At 37.3% G+C, this 17250-nt stretch overlaps 1 protein-coding gene across 1 annotated transcript; it reads left to right on the forward strand.

Annotated features, from left to right (window-relative positions):
* Nucleotides 1–15056: 15056 nt before the first annotated feature.
* LOC137930533 (RUN domain-containing protein 1) lies at nucleotides 15057–17093 on the forward strand. The gene has a single exon (XM_068773818.1). The coding sequence runs from the start codon at nucleotides 15179–15181 to the stop codon at nucleotides 16811–16813; it is 1635 nt and encodes a 544-aa protein (XP_068629919.1). The 5' UTR covers nucleotides 15057–15178; the 3' UTR covers nucleotides 16814–17093.
* The last annotated feature ends 157 nt before the right edge of the window (nucleotides 17094–17250 follow it).

Raw genomic sequence — 17250 nt, forward strand, 5'->3', positions numbered from 1 at the left:
ACGATGATTATATCAAAATTTAAAATTCAAGATGCACGCCGTTCCAATATGGCGAACTAGGTACATATTTTTCCACAACAACCACAATATGGGTATCAAAAAACCGTTTAACTTCAAAGTTTTTTAAATGTATTTATTTATATTTCAAAAAGTAGCTACAATACAATGTTTGTAATTATTTAATACACATAATTTTGTAAATATTTGTTCATTGCATATTTAATAATTAAAATAGAATAGATATTGTGATTTTAGAAAAATAATACAGATAAAAAATTAAATAGAGATAGAAAAATTTTAAAATTCTTTGATGTAAAATTTTCCAATTTGTAATTAGCATTTCTTAATAATTAGTAGGTAAGCAAGAAACGGTTCGATCTCTAATTAAAATTCTTTAGAACTTTTGAATTAAGAACGAATCTCTGGTATGGACAGCCAGTGCACTATAACTATAGTATAAACCTGATATTTTTACAAAAAGTGACAACACACAGATTGTAAAATTCTTCAATTTTTACTAAAATAGACATTTTATAATGTGATTTAATAATATGTCGATGACGTCGCAATACACATAGAGACACGAACAAATGACATCTGTCACTTTTATTTTTTTAAATAGTGAGGTGTATGTAATAATAGTGTTGTGCCTAAAAACATCGTATCGTCCTTAAAGAATATTCGATTTACTAAAGTTGCTAAGCACGATCAGGCTCTTCATCATCTAGTCTTAGGTCTCCTCCAAGGATCATCATGATGACCGGTTGACTTTCCGCGACCTTGACTATGTTGTCGATCCTTCTAGTGAAGGGCATACCCATATCACGTCACCCAACTTTTGGTCGAACCTTTTGTATTCGATGTACGAGCGTGGTGCCCCGCCTACAGCAACTTCAGATGACCAATTGTTTTAGTTATTTCGATGACCATAGTTCTGTATCCCGATCAAGATGCTTACTATAAAATCTTAACAAGCAGTACATTAACACTCTTCCAGCAGTAAAAGTATAATAATCGTGTATAATATTTTAATGAGGATGTTGGTTTTAATTTTTTTTATGACCCCTGCTATTGGGGGCCTCTCGTACCCCTATTTATGGTGGGATAGGGACTTTATTAGCATTTAATTTATTCACTTAATTATTTTATTTTCATTCTCTTCTCGTTCATTCTTCACATAATCTTTCATTCTGTTCTTTCATACCACAATTCTGCTTTCTTTCCCTTTTGCTCTGTTTTACTATTCTTTCATCCTCTTTTCATTTTACATTTTCTTAATTTCTAGTTTTGTTGTATCACATTTTTATCTTTATCTTTATCACAGTTGTTGGTTTTAATTGAGCAAGAGACGAAAGTCACGGTTTCATTCTTTAACCACATTACGTCGTAAGCCAAAACCATGCAAATTGGGATGATGAGGAAAAGGGAGAGAGAGAGTCTAAAGACAACAAAATTTCGAACATCTCTCTCGCATTCCATATCTTCGGACACTGCGGTCTTCAAGTACTCAACAAAGCGAGACGGCATAGGTATCAGAACAGTTGACCGCTGAAGCCTTAAGGTTCTAGAGATGCCAGACGCAGGCTACTTTCATCTAGTCCCAGTGGAAATCTATAGGGGAGACCCATGTCCATCAATTGACGTCATGCGGCTGATGATTGGTAACTATGGTAATTATTAACACCTTTTATGCCTTTCTTATATTACTATTGAAACTTTTCTGTTGATTGAACCTTTTCTCAAATTACATAATCGACACCCTTTCGCATTTCAAGCGTAATGAGTTTCATTTCATCAGGTCTGAACACTTGTTTCATTAAGAATCTCTTACGTTATTAAATTACGTTGAAAGCCCCTTTCGAGGTAGGCTTTCGCTATAAAGTACGTTCTTTAAAATTCCGCGTCGTTTTCACGCGATGCGATAATGAAGGTAATGTATCAAGTGATTTTATAGCTGGGAAACAGGTCGCAGAGAGCTTGGGATTGTTTAAAAGCGTTCACAGGCATCGTTCGGGCATATTGACACCATTATTAATATTTGATTAATGGTTTTTATTGCGCCTCCGGCTGTATTCACAGAGGCGCTTTAAAATTTACTTTAATATTTAGTGATCTGTACATGTGGGATTAGCTCTCAAAACAAACTCGCAGGACGATATAGCAACGTCTATGGGTGATACTTTTAATCTAATATATAAAATTCTCGTGTCACGGTGTTCGAACTTGAACTCCTCCGAAACGGCTTGACCGATTTTTACCAAATTTTACATGCGTATTCAGTATGTCTGAGAATCGGCTACTATCTATTTTCCATACCCCTAAGTGATAAGGGTGGTCCACCCCTAAATTTTATTTTTAATTTTTTAGACAATTTTTTTGGTTTTTATTTTATTATGATACAGCATACAAAAATACATACAAACCTAAATTTTCACCCCTCTACGATCAACCCTTATCTTACATTTGTTAATTAAAAACTTTAATTTTTTTTGCAAAACAACGTTTGCGGGATCAGCTAGTTTTATATATAAAACAACTTACTTTATCACTGACTCCATGAACAGAATCTCGGGCTCCAAGTAATTGATATTTTAGTTCGTGGTCGCCAGGTCCTAATGTTATAACGAAGGTCGAAGAATCTCTCCTCGCCTTATCGCAACGTTTTGTGATCCAAGATGAAGTTGGGGGGAACCTACCGCTTGAGGCATAGGGTATCCGCTCTTAATAGACTAGATGAGCCCCCATAAAGGGGTAAAGGGAATATTTATCATACAGACTCGAAAATTGGAGGAGTCAAAAACAAACCGCTACAGTTATTTAGTTGATCAAGAGTTCAAAGGATCCAATTGTTGGAAAATTTGTCGCGTACTATATAAAGTCATCTTTTCTGGTCTTCAGCGGTGTGTATTTCTTCAGACCCTTTGATTTGTTCGTATCTGATCATACCAGCGTAGAGGCCGTGTTTTTTTTGGTTATGTGACACATATATGTGTGCGGGTGTATGTGTGCGTGTGTGTGCGCGCGCGTGTGTGTGTGTGGTTTTTTTTTTTTTTTTTTTTTATAGAGGTTTAAAAATACCTTTACGTATCATAGGGCCTGATGTTGGTGCCCCGTATGTCGGACTCGATCTAGATCAATACCGACTAAAAACAATCCTCTCTCTTCGGTATCCCTGGTCCCCACGGCATGGCCGTTAGGCATTACTTCGCGGGGGGGATTTAGCCGCAGCTTTCTCTGATAGAGTGGCTGTTCAGGCGAACTTCCTCCGCTCTTGCTCTATTTTACGCAACTCCTTTAGCACCGTCGTACAGTACGCGCTCGTAAGTTCCCAGGCCGAAGGCGAGGATAGCATTGTAGCTATCAGAGTTTCAGGATAGATTTTGCATCCTACACCTTCTTCCCAAGACCTCCTGGCTTCGTTAAATCGGGGGCAGACGAAAAAGACATGCTCTGCATCTTCAATCATTCCGACACAATTAGGACAGTCAGAGGAATCTTCGTATTTGAACCTATGGAGATACGCTCGGTAACAGCCGTGGCCGGATATCATCTGAGTCAGGTAGTAGTTCAACTCTCCATGATCTCGGTTCACCCATGACTCTAGGTTTGGTATAAGCTTACGCGTCCATTTTCCTTTCGTCGACTTATCCCAGGACGATTGCCACTGTTGCAAGCTTTTCAGTCTTCCCCGAATTCTAAGTTCAGCTGAAGTTGGGTCTGATTTGCTTTTTTTGCTACGGTACAGATCAGTTCTTTCGTCTGCAAGAAGCGCAACAGGAACCATACCTGCTATCACGCATGCTGCATCCTCCGATACTGTACGAAAGGCGCTAGCTACCCGTAGAGTGCTGACTCTATAAACAGAGGCGATTTTCCGTCGGGACTCCTGTTTGCTCAGTGCGTCGGACCATATGGGTACTCCGTACATAAGCACTGACGTAGTCACCGACGCTAATAACTTCCTTCTGTTTTGCTTGGGACCTCCGACATTAGGCATGAGTCGGCAGAGTTTAGCTGTCACCAGAGACGCTTTCGCTGCTGCTCTCTCAGCCTGATCTTTAAAGTTTAGCCTATGGTCGATCATTACTCCAAGGTACCGTATAGCTGGTTGAGTTGCGATTTCACAGCTGCCGACATTGAGTGTGATGGTCTCCGCAACTCTCCTGCCAGTAATGAGCACTGCTTCCGTCTTCTGCTCAGCCAGTTCTAGTCCGACTGACCTCATCCACAGGGTGATTACTTGGAAGGATCTTTCAAATGCCCACTTCACTTCCTCCACGTGTTTCGCTACTATAACGACTGCTAGATCATCAGCGAATGCGACGAGTTTAGTTTCGCTGGGTAGATGTTTCTTTAGGAGTCCATCGTACATAGCGTTCCACAAAAGTGGCCCTAGTACTGACCCCTGTGGGACGCCTCCGGTGACTTTGTACTCCTCCGTCCCGATTTCCGTAGTGTATATGAGGACCCTATCAGAGAAGTAACTAGCGACTATTTTACGTAGGTATAGAGGTACATTCAGTGAGCTAAGTGCCCCCATGATGACCTCCCATTTTGCTGAGTTAAAGGCGTTTTTAATGTCCAAGGTGGCAACCAGGCAGTATTTTATCGAGCCTCTCTTCCATCTTTTCCCAGACACTGCTAGTTTGGCTATATTGACTACTTGCTCTATAGCGTCTAGCGTAGACCGGCCTTTTCTGAACCCATACTGTGAGTTAGCTAGGTGGGGTTCAACTGCTGCTTCGATCCTGCTGTGGATAATACGTTCTAGTATTTTCCCCGCAGTATCCAGCATACAGAGGGGCCGGTATGACGATGGCTCGTCTGGTGGCTTCTTACCTTTAGGGAGAAGTACCAGTCTCTGTCGTTTCCACGCGGTAGGAAAGGTGCCTTCCAGTAAGCAGCTATTGTAGGCCTCCAAGAAGACTCCTGGTGTTGCTACAATAGCTTGCTTAAGAGCTACGTTGGGGATCCCATCCGGTCCCGGAGCTTTGTTGTTTCCAACCCTACCGCATGCTACCATTAGCTCCTTCTCGGTAATAGGGGGGATTTCATTCGGATCCACAATCCCTAGTTGAAAGGAGGATTTTGGTTGCGTGGGGAACAGAGCTCTGACAATTCTTCCCAGTAGAATAGGACAAGTGGGCGTTGTATTCTCATGTCTCAGTTGTTTAACTACAACCTGGTACGGCTTGCCCCATGGATTCTTTTCAACCTCTTCCAACAATATTTTCCACGCGTTTCTCTTGCTCTCTTTAATGGATTTATTTAATTTTAATCGCGCTTCCTTATATTTGTCGTAGAGCTGGTCGAATTGTGGTGTTTTCCGAGCCCGTTGGGAGGTTCTACGCGCCTTAACACATATTTTCCTAAGCTTAGCAATGTTATCATTCCACCAGTACACCGGTGGGGTTCGGTTGTTGTTGCGTCGCCTTGGCATTGTTGCATCGCAGGCCTCGGTCAGCCTCCTTATGATTTCAGCCGCCTTTTCACTGGCACTTTTGGAAAGCAGTGGTCGATCCTCGAGTGCTATCTTGAACAGGCCGGGATCATACATGCTAGTCCTCCAACCCACTGAGCCAGTTCTTGTGTGTGGTACTCTATTTGTATTTGGCTTACATGATACCTCCCAGTATATGGCACAGTGGTCGCTAGCGGTGTAAGTATCCGAGATCTCCCAACTGTTATTTCCTCTTGCCAGTGTACTGCTGACGAAAGTGAGATCCACAATTGAGCTCGCCTCGCCTCTTGTGAACGTGGGTTTATCGCCTGTATTAAGTAAGGCGACGTCCAACAGTGACATCGCTTCCAGAAGCTGGCAACCTCTAGTATTAGTAGCTTTACTACCCCAGTCCACTGCCCAAGCGTTAAAATCTCCAGCTATAGCTACCGGGGAGTACATTCGGGCATCCTCCACTAATTTGGCCAGGAACCGGACGAACTCATCGTGTGTTAGGCTAGGTGGTGCATAGCAACTGTAGAAATGTACTCCATTAAATTTGGCTCTTACAAATCCAGAACAATTATTTTGATTACCCTGGAGAGGTTTAGTGCCACATGCCCAGATGACAGCTTTTCCTTCCTTATCGGTGATCCAGTTTAGGCCACTGATGTGCTTATAGGGTTCCGAAATTAGTACTATGTCTAATTTTAGCTCCCGTACAGTCTGCATGAGTAGGTCTTGGGCAACCTCACAATGATTAAGATTAATTTGTAGTACCTTGATCATTTTTGAGGCTGTCTTAACATCTGTAGTGCCTTTTTAAATACAGGGCAATGACCACATCCTGCAATGTGAGCACAGTCTTCGGAATTCCCAATGTCAACACAGAGGACACATCGGGCTTCCTTACCGCACTCTTTGGCTTTGTGGCCTATTTCCCCACATTTGATGCAGCTCTTCGATCTGTCATGTTTGTTGCTGCATTTGTTTGCAACGTGACCATAGTGCCAGCACCTGAAGCATTTTATAGGCCTTTGAGTAGCTCTTATTCTACAATTGACCCAACCTATCTTGATGTTTTGCCGCTCTGTTAAGGTTCTTGCCAGTTCAGCTGCTACTCTAATAGAAGCCGTAAGTGTTCCTCCGTATGCTTTGCGAAGGGACTTGACACAGTGTTCAGAAATTTGGCTTCCTCCGCCAGTTATTTTCTGTAGGGCTTCTACGATTTCAGGCACTGTCGTGGTTTCGTCTAGGTCCTTAATCTCTAATTCCTGTTCAGGTACTTTGCATACTACCGTAGCATCTTTTCCAAGAACTGTGGAAATGGTGTTTCTTATCTCCTGCGTTTTATCTTTTTGATTTTTCGCTAGGATAAGAAGCATATCGCCCGTAGCCGTCCTTCTAATTTTATCAACACATTTGCCTATATGATCCGCGGAAGCATCTTTTTTGACCCGCTTAAGGATCTCGGCGTACTGATCCTTCTGGCTTGGGCGAATGATAAGAGCACTCGGACGCGTTGCTACTTTTTTCTTGGGTTGCTTTTTCTTTTTTACCTCTTTCCACTCCGAGTGATCGTGTGGAAGTGGCGGCTTTGGCTTCAGCTCTGGCCTTACCGTAACTGCTAAGTCCGTTGTATTAGCTTTTCGCAGTTTCGGTGCCTGGCTGATCTCCAAGGGTGAAGAGCGTTCCGTCCTTTTGACTTTTCGCGTTTTTCGGCTCTTCGGTGTTGCCGATTTGCTTTCTTCTTCGGTTTCTTTTACAGTCGTGTCCGAATACAATCTGTATAGAGACGGTGACGTTTGCACTTCTCCTACAGATGTGGTGGCGTTTGATTTTCCGACGCTTCCAATTTCCCTGGTGATCTTTGCAAACGATGTACCTAGCGCGGCCACATGTTTGCGGATCTCTCCATGAACGTTTAATTTGCCCTTTATGTACTCCGCCAGGGCAGTGATTGTATTTTCGTGGAGCTGTAATGCCTTCTTCAGCTCCATATTACTTTCATTTTCGTTTGTTTTTTTTATTAATTTATCCATGCTGTTCCCACGAGAACCTAGGGAAATATACAGTCCGCTTCGGCAGAGCCCCGGTTACCGAAGTAAGGCCACTTAAGTACGCCTGAGGTGGGACCTGGTACCCTCAGGGGAGCGCTTGCGACGACCATTCCCTGTCGCCTTCCAGTCCTGGGCACGCTAGACCACTGACATCGGGTTGTGTTTTGTCCGCGAGGGCTATTTTATTTCACCCCTACCCTGTTTCGCAAATTGCGACTCTCGGGCTTTCCCCTATCCGCAACCTTGGGGACGCGCCACGTAGCAGTACACCTCAGCCCGTGGCGCGTGTGTGTGTGTGTGTGTGTGTGCGTGTGTGTGTGTATGTGCGCGCGTACGTGTGTACGTGTGGGCGTGTGTTAGTATATGTGTGTGTGCATGCGTGCGTGTGTGCGCGTGCATATATGCGTGTGTTTGTGTGTGTGCAATCCGAGTTTCATTAATACGGATGCGTTGTTTCTACTAGCGATACACGGAATACATAACATAAATTTAATTATAAAGTAAATGAATTTATTCCACAATAATTCAAAAGGATAACTCTGTGTTCGGAGTAATATTGTAATCGGAGAAAATAGCTGAGGAGGCGAAACGTGATTAAAATACAAAAGACTAACAAATAACAGAATTATATAACGTCCCTCCGGCGTCTATTTCAACGAGATCAAATCTGTACAAAGTTAACGGGAGAGCAAGTTTGCGGACGCCGAGCTGGCCTCCGAGTTTCCCTCTCGGAGGATCGCGTGTCACGTCGCAGGAGGCTCTCTAGACAACTGACGTAATCATAAGAAACAAGGTATCAGTTCTCTCTATAATTAAAACTGATATTTGAATAGTCTATACAATGAAATACAATTATATTTACGACAATTAAAATGCATTTATACCGATTAACTTGTATCCTTTGTCGTTTTAGCCAATAGACGCCCTCTGCAAGACATGGGACGGGCTCCCAAACGACACCGAGCGCCTGTTGGGAAAAAAGTTAGAGGCGACCATCGCCTCCGTCATGATTGAAGTAGAAATTAAATACTTTATCAAGTTCTGCAGGTTGCCAAAAATGTGTACTAGAATGAATTATATTAGTTAAGGTTAAAATGTAGACATAACAATACTGTTATCGTGATAAATTGAATAACTTTGATATATATATATAAGAGGAAAATGAAAATCAAATCTGTGATATTATAAATAGTAATCAGACTAAACTGCAGTGATTGAGGATGGATGAAATGTTTAAAGAGCGGAAGAGGAAAATAGAATGAATTATTGAATGAAAGAGATCGTAAGATAGATATTGTGAGGAATGAAAAGAATAATAATAATAAAAGAGAATGAAAAATTTACATTAAAAATAAAATTCTTGTTCCCAAAACGGTGGCGATTAAAAAGGCGCAGGCGTCACCCAAAGATATCTATGAAGAGATATACCATAATCATCACACTTTGCAAGCGGATTTCCGATCACAGTGTGGTATTATGGTAAGCAGAGGATGCCGCTGTTCATCCTCAAGTATGAATTATAATATTGTATCGCATATATTATAATATACAATCGTAAGGCTTAGTTATATATCGCTTGACTACCACTGCACGATTTCATCTTTAATTCTTAGGTTCAATCAACTCGTTTAAAAGTGATTATATGTTCTCAGTGAGATAGTTATAAGGTAACAACTGTAATTAATTATATATTTCTAAGCTTCTAAGTTTGTACTTTCTTACTGCCTTTTGTTACTGTCTATCTCCAATAAAGTAAATAAATATTCGGAAACTTACATTATTATTTTTTTTCTATTTAAATGCAACCAGCCATTAACTTACAGTCTACAGCAGAGTTTCTCAACCTTTTTTGGGCTATTTCCCATCTTAGCCTTCCTAAAATTGTTATGGCTACTGTAACATACATAATTTATATATTAAAGCGAGAGGGTGTCTAGACCACTTTCGAATTGTCCCCTTTGACAATCAAATTGACCCCCTGTGGGGCGTGGGACCTACTTTGGATAACTCTGATCTACAGGGGCATATAGTAAACCATAATTGATTTTATAATGTTGTAATCCAAAATTTTCAATATGTTTTTATTACAATTATTACGTTATTCAACATTTCTGAAACTACTTATTTTCAGCAGGGCGTACCTTACATTAATTGACAATCAACGGACTATATATTCACTCGTTTAAAGCTCTTGCACTTATTAAGATACACCCTGTATAGGGATCCCATGTTTATCAAGGTAAATCATATAACCATCTTTTCAGCTGATGAACGCCCACTGCCAGGCCTAGGCTTCAAACATTGCCACGATGACAGGTCCAGCGCTGCTTACATCCAGCGACTTTAACTATGTCTTCCGTCTACCTAATGGAGGTCTACCTACGTCGCGTCTACCGGCTTGTGGTAGCCATCTAAGAACCTAACGACCATGAGTTGCATGAGCGATATGCCCCGTCTCTACCACTTCAGATGAGCAAACGCAGCGAAACTTCGAGCAGAAATAAATAAATCATATAACCTTCCACTTTTCAGTCAATGAACGCCCACTACAAGGCCTAGGCTTCCCACAAAGATTGCCACGATGACCGCAACTAGCGACATCTCGCGACTTTAAATATGTCGTCAGCCCACCTGATATGGGCTTACCCACACCGCGTCTACTCGTATCGCATTTCAGACGACCAAACGCAGTGAAACTCCGATCATAAATAAATAAATCATGTAATCTTAAATAATACCGTTGTGAGAATATACACATCTTGTACTTTAGACTGTTGTAGCGAAGGTTACTTTTAACTTTGGCATAATACTACGAAATTATAAATGACATTAAAAGTTTCCTTTGATCGACTTAGCGTGATCCCACAAAGCAAGACGTTGTGATACGAAGTAATCCTTACGTAAGGCAGAGATCCCGGAGTAAGTGTCCCATCCAGGCCATCGCAAAGATTCGATTAAAATACGTACTCGGAGATTCGCTTGGCTTTACAGTTAAGTGCTTTTTCAAGGAATAAAAGGAAAGGAAATAATAGGTAGGTTGTTCAGCGATAAGAGAACTCTGCAAGGAAATCTCTGGCGCATTAGGTAAGTATCTGGCCTCGATGTAAAATGTTTGACATTATCGTTGAATGCAGTCTCCTATGTACAAACATTTACGCTTGGACATTTCAAGTGAGTTTACATTATACAACATACAACTATTTTTTAATCATCATCATCATTTTAACCATGGAATGTCCACAGCTGGACTTAAATCTTGCCAGACATTTCCAACAGGACCCGTAAAAAAACAATGCATACTGTTTCTCAGTTCTTGGACAGTTTTAGTCAAAAAATTTACGAAGCAATATGTCCTGCACAGCATAGGGATGATAGTATATCCTTTCAAAGATATCTATGGAGGGATATATCATAATCGCCATAGTTAGCAGGCGGTTTGGCGATTGCAGTTTAGTGTTATGATATGCAGAGGACAGTGCTACCAATTTTCTGGAATCTTTTTTGTCAACTTTTACAATTTTTATAATATAATATAATTATTGCACAAACTCTGAATTATGTAAGATTGTAACCCGGGAAAGATCTATTAATTAAGTTTATTTAGGTTTAAAAACATTTTCTATAACCCTTCCACAATAATAACTGAATGTCCCAAGATATATATCCAGACCAAATATGATCGTTTTTATTTATTTATTTACAAGACACGTAAAAAATGTAAACATACTATTGCTAATGTATATATTAAAATTAAAATGTAATTATAAAAATTAACCCGGAAATAAAATTAATATCTATGCCAAAAGATTACTATAAAATTACCATTACGATTAAATTTTCAATTATAATTATAAATGTTTTATGTAAAACTCCTATAAATAAGAAACATTTTTACTCTATATTTTGACGTCACATCAACTGTAAAAAGATCCGAATTAGCTGTTTTGTAACGTCCTCCCTGGCGAGCAGTCTATTCAAAAACGTTCATGTTTAATTACGTTTCAATAAATTTATTTCAAAAGCTCTTCTAGCACCACCAAATAATTTCTCTTCGTACATCCAATTTGTTATGATTCAAAACAATTTTATAATCAATTCCTTACTGTCTACGTACATAATAGCAACTAATAAACGTATTTTGCTAAAATTTCAAATGGTATCGTCTATTTTTTTATTAGTATCGTAAAGAATTACAATTTTAATACAAGATAGCACAATAAACCGAATTTATATTTGTGCTAACAGAGTTAATAATAAATAAAAAAAAACTAAAATGAAAAGATTAAAAATGAAATTAATCAAAAAAGTAAAACAGGATAAGTTTCTGTCGAGCAAACCGAGTTTTATTTACTTAAAAAGTCCTAATGATTAAAAACGCTTGAACTAAATTTATGCTAATCTTACTTTAAAAACTTCGTTTTTTTTTCTTGTGACTAGTGTGGCAATTTGTAATCTGTCATTAAAACATCATTCTCATTAAAAGTTCGATTTCAATCTAATTTGACAGTTGCATAATATAAAAGTGGCGGGAAACAACTTTAACTTTTAATTTGCTTTTTAATTTTAAATATTATCTATTTACTAAAATAGAGTATAAAAGGGTACAACTTCTTATTAGTAAATTAGAAAAAAATGTTATCCAACTTTATCGTATATATTATTGAAAAAATATTATTTGGCAATGAGAGCTCCATCTATCGAGTAATATGAGAAAATAGATGTTTTGAAGCGCTAGATTACGGCCTCCGTCGTACATAATGCAGTGATCTACATAAATACTGTAATTTAAATCAAATTTGCATTCGCATGCGGGTTTCCAATTACGTACAATGCCTTTGTAACACAATTGTCTGTATTATAGATAATTTTGGTCCTAATTCAGGGTTTGGATTGTATGGTAATACCGAATATATGAATAGGAAAATACCGAAAACAATAAGTTTTAAAGAAAAATAATACCGTTTTATGAATTGTACTATATAAAACTTATATTCAATGAACGTACACAATAATAAAAATCAAAATATATGAATAAAATGATTAAAAATATTTTTAATTCGATTACATACAATAAAATATGACTGTAAATTTGTTAACTTCTAAGAAAAGCATTTATTAAAAAGGCAATAATTTTTTAATGTATTTTATATTATCTAATAATATTAAGTGACTTGTTTTCTTTATTAGTAATTAATTAATGATTAAGTTAAGCTGCGACGCCTGTCATTTTACAAAGAATTCTGTCAATTATCAGGTAAGTTGAATTATAACCACATTATATTTATTTAAGTTTTTTTATTTGACAACACTACAGAAAAAGTGCGTTTGGCGCTTTTTTTTCTTACTTCTCGTACACCCCTACGCAGGGTTTTTTTTATTGTTTTAAATATTTTTCACGTCCTTATTTTTATTTCACCCTTTACATTCTTCACAATTTCTTACATTCGGCATCTATTTTACATCACTATATCTTACATTCTCCAGGCTTACACGTCTTCTTATACACATTCTTAAAAATTATAGTATACATAATTATTTTTACTTGTAACCGAAACATGACAGCTAATTGACAAGTTGAATAGTAGACTGGCCAGCTATCGTGTAAGAGAGATGGCCGCCGCGCTGCGACCGGTCCTATTGGAAGTCTCTGTTTGGGGTAAATGCCCAGCAGTGGACGTTTTAAAGCTAAAATCACGATGACGATGACGGTCTATTAGCATATATACCTGTTTTAAACATTAAATTCTCGGAGAAATTTGTACAAACGTGTGAAGCCCTTTGTTTATAGCTTAAACATTTTTGCAGAACTATGTACTAAGTTAAAAAAACGAATATAAAGTTATATACAATAATAACACTTAAGTTTATTTATCAACGACTTACATAAACAACAATGTAATAATAAGCTAAAATTGTTGGATGTATATTTCCAGGCGAGGTTTGTAAGAGGGACACAATCTTCATAATTTGTAATGGGCCATAAAACATCCGGCCTGTCCGTGACCCATTTACACCGTGGGCAAGAGCTTTCGAGATTTAAATGGCGTCTTTTATAGTTCCAGAGCAAAATTGGATGAAGCTAGAGGTCACTAGTGTAGCAATCGGACTCTGTGTCTTAAAACAGATTTGCATAAATTCATGACCATAAATTTAAATGTATTTTATCTTTAAAATCTGTAATTTTAATAATAATTGTAGAATTTTTTACACATTCTTTATCTTTAACACACAAAAGTTGTCAAACAGATAATGTCTATGACATTATATTTGTTGATAGAAGTGTGTATTAAGTATAAATTAATATGTAAGTAAATAAATTAAAATATTATTGAAATTTAATAGATTACTTTCATGTCGTGATATTATTGCGATGATTGAGAAAATTCTTAGATTATAAATATTTTTTAAACCGGATTTCATATCCCCTGAAATATTTTATTCGCCGAACAGAGCTGATACAGTGTTCTTCTAACAGCTCTTTTGTAATTAACTGATAGAGACAGATGATAGCTGAGGATGATAAAAATTAAAAAATTATAAACAGTTTAAAAATGCTTTTACATATAGCAACTATTTCAATAGGTTTGAGAGTTAATTTATTTTTCTTAATGTTATATAATAACATTTTTTATTATATAATTTGACGAAACTACGTGTTTTCTCACTGTTATGTTAAATTTTTCGTCATTACTTCCATTACATTCATTTTGATTCAGACTTTTATATGTTTTGATCTTAGAATAAATAGAAATTAGTCTATAACCAGCCTAGTCGTAAGGGAAGTAAAAATAATTATTACAATAATAAGAAAATGCTTCGAAAATACCAAGGTTGCTAATGTTACTAACAATTCAGATATGTTGTATAGTTTACACCCTTTTCAAGGAAAACAGATATGTTCAAAAGTGTATATCAAATTTTAGACTATTAATATAGTCATAGATAAGAGTAACTTCGTTAACTTCGTTAAGAAACAAAAAAGTTTGCTACAACCAATGTTTTCAGAAGAGATAATGTAATTTGAATTATTGAATATTTAAACTATGGAATGAAGAATATGATTCATATTGAATAAGTATTATTTGCGGCTATACCCATGTTTTACAATATGATAATCTCTCTAAATATTTTACTTAAAATCAATTGATTAGCATCCTAAATAGTTGAAAATGGTGAAAGTTGTTAAAATTTAAGATAATTTCTTGATTTAGAATTTATAATAAAAACTTGTTAGTAACATTTTTTTATTTTTAACTCTTTTGCAAGTAAACGTTAGCACAGAAGTCTTCGAAAAATATTTCAGTTCATTGTTTAATACTAGATGGCCCTGTATTAAAATTTTGATTACATTAAATCAATAACAAATAACATATCTTTTATTTACTTACATTGCAAACATTTTATAAATTTACAGTATTTAAAGGGAAATATAGTGTTATTTATGGTCTTTCATGACCAATTTCAGACAAAGTTTCAGTCCCGTGCTTTCATTCGTTCAAATCCTGTATTGACGTCAACAGTGACGTCTTTGCTAAGTTCCATTCACTTAAGTTTTCCTTAGTTTTTCAGTGTTTTCAGTTTTATTTTGTTAAAATCAATGATTGTGGGAAAACAAAATGTTTAGTTATGATGAAAAAGTATTAAACTGTAAGAAAGTTTAAACGGAGAATTTTTAAAAATGGACGAAGCCTGCGATTATGAAAACGAAATACCGATTTGGCAGGAACCCCGATGTGAACCACTCGGGGCTCCAAAAGAGAATCTCTGCGATGAAAGTACACCGGAACAGCTATCTGGGGATAGAATACACGCATTGGAAGAGGAGCAAGAGATTCTCTCGTCCTCAGTTTTCTCTTTAACGTCGCATCTCGCTCAAGTTGAATTTCGTTTGCGACAGATTTTAAAAGCGCCTCCAGAAGACAAAGATGCAATGCTTCAGGCTCTCGAGGAGTTCACTTCCCGCGGAGTCCCTGATTCACGAACAGCGCCCCAAGGTAGCGCAGATGAAGCGAATTGCAACGAGTGTGTAGAGTTGGAGCGAAAAATGAAACGGCAACGAACCCGGCAGTCGCATTTTATCGAACGGCTCAAATCACAGCTGAAAGAGCTTGAAAGATTCGCATCTGACCCAAATTCGGAATCAGGAGATAGCACACACAGGACATTGATAGAACATTTACGAAGTGAAATAGACCGAAGTCTGGAAGAAGGCTGCCACCAACCATTAAGTGCGGATGAGTTAAGACATCAAATCAATTGCGCCGTTCGTCAATATGCCGACAAACAGTTGTCCAAAGACGAAATAATTGGTAAACTACAAGCGCATATAGATGATATGCAGAAATTCATAAAACTAATTAAGAATGAAGACTTGAAAAATAATGGTAAAACCAAACCGGAACCAAAGATATTGGGAAAGTCAGAGTCATTTGATAAGAATTACACCAGGAATAAAGTTAATGATGAACTTAAAGCAGAAACTATTAACTTGATGAGGAAAGCATCAACATTAATACAGATATTCACAGTATCACAATTTGGATGTTCTCCGCATAGTAAAACTTATGATAAGAAGTCATCTCCAGTTGTGACACATTGGGGTAACCTTAGAGCTAAACTTGAGATGTCAATTGATTCTGTATTACATCTAATATCCCGAGAGAGACAGTCAAGTTCAATCATAGATAGTTATGACAGTGACTCTGAAGAGGGAGCTGTTGTAATTAATGATGCACCATTAACAACAGCTGTAAGAAGACATATGGCTGTTAATTTACGAGATTTACTTCAACATGGACTAATTGGTCCAGAGAACTCATCACTTGTACCGATAATAGGTTGCTTTCCCGTCCGCAGGTCTTCCACATCTCGTTCAATACACATATGGGAGGTTATTCTACGTTACTATGATCTGAATGATGGTGATAGATTTAACTCAACTCCTGCTAGAAAACTAAGTCAGAGCTTTAATTTAGACATAGTTGGTGGTACAGCTATCACAAATAAGCAGAGTTTGTTGAGTACTATAGGCAGTATAGTAGCTTCGCACACACCTTACAAGCGGAGTTATGATGCACACTTTAAGGCATTTGTGTGCGCTGCCTTAAATGCCCATAAACTTGTTATATGGCTAAATATAATGCTGAAATGTAGATCCTTGATTGATTCTTACTATTCATCTACAAGTTATATTGTGAACACAGGTTTCCAGGACACATTGCAAAGTCTAGACCGCCTCACACCTTATAACTTTGATTTGCCAGTGGATCTCGCCGTGAAGCAATTTCAAAATATCAAAGATGTATTTATGTAATTTTAAGAGCACCTTTTTTACACTGTCTTTACGCGTTATATATCTGCAATTCTAGTCCAATTTACTGTAGCATTTAGTTATTTTGTGCGACAAATTCAAATGTTGAATATATATGATTTATATATATGTTACTTATCTAAATAGTGATAGATATTCTATCAAGGATATTATGATGCTATTAGTTGCTACGGAGTTTAATCAGCTCTCTCAGTATGGTATTATAATTTAGTGTAGTAGATAACACTAGCCACTACCTAAATAAAAGACTATTCATATTCATACCAGAATATCTATGTATAAGTATATCTAAATGATAGATATACACATATTTATCATTAAAATGTGTGTGAAAATGGTTATATCTTTACTAATTTAATTCAAAATAAGACAATTTTAATACCTCCATGTACAGATATGTTTTTTAAATCATCCAATGT

Source organism: Battus philenor, unplaced genomic scaffold (assembly GCF_028537555.1).
Source record: "Battus philenor isolate CCGP_79_NKW_IND1 unplaced genomic scaffold, ilBatPhil1.0.hap1 SCAF_11, whole genome shotgun sequence".
Lineage (NCBI taxonomy): Eukaryota > Metazoa > Arthropoda > Insecta > Lepidoptera > Papilionidae > Battus > Battus philenor.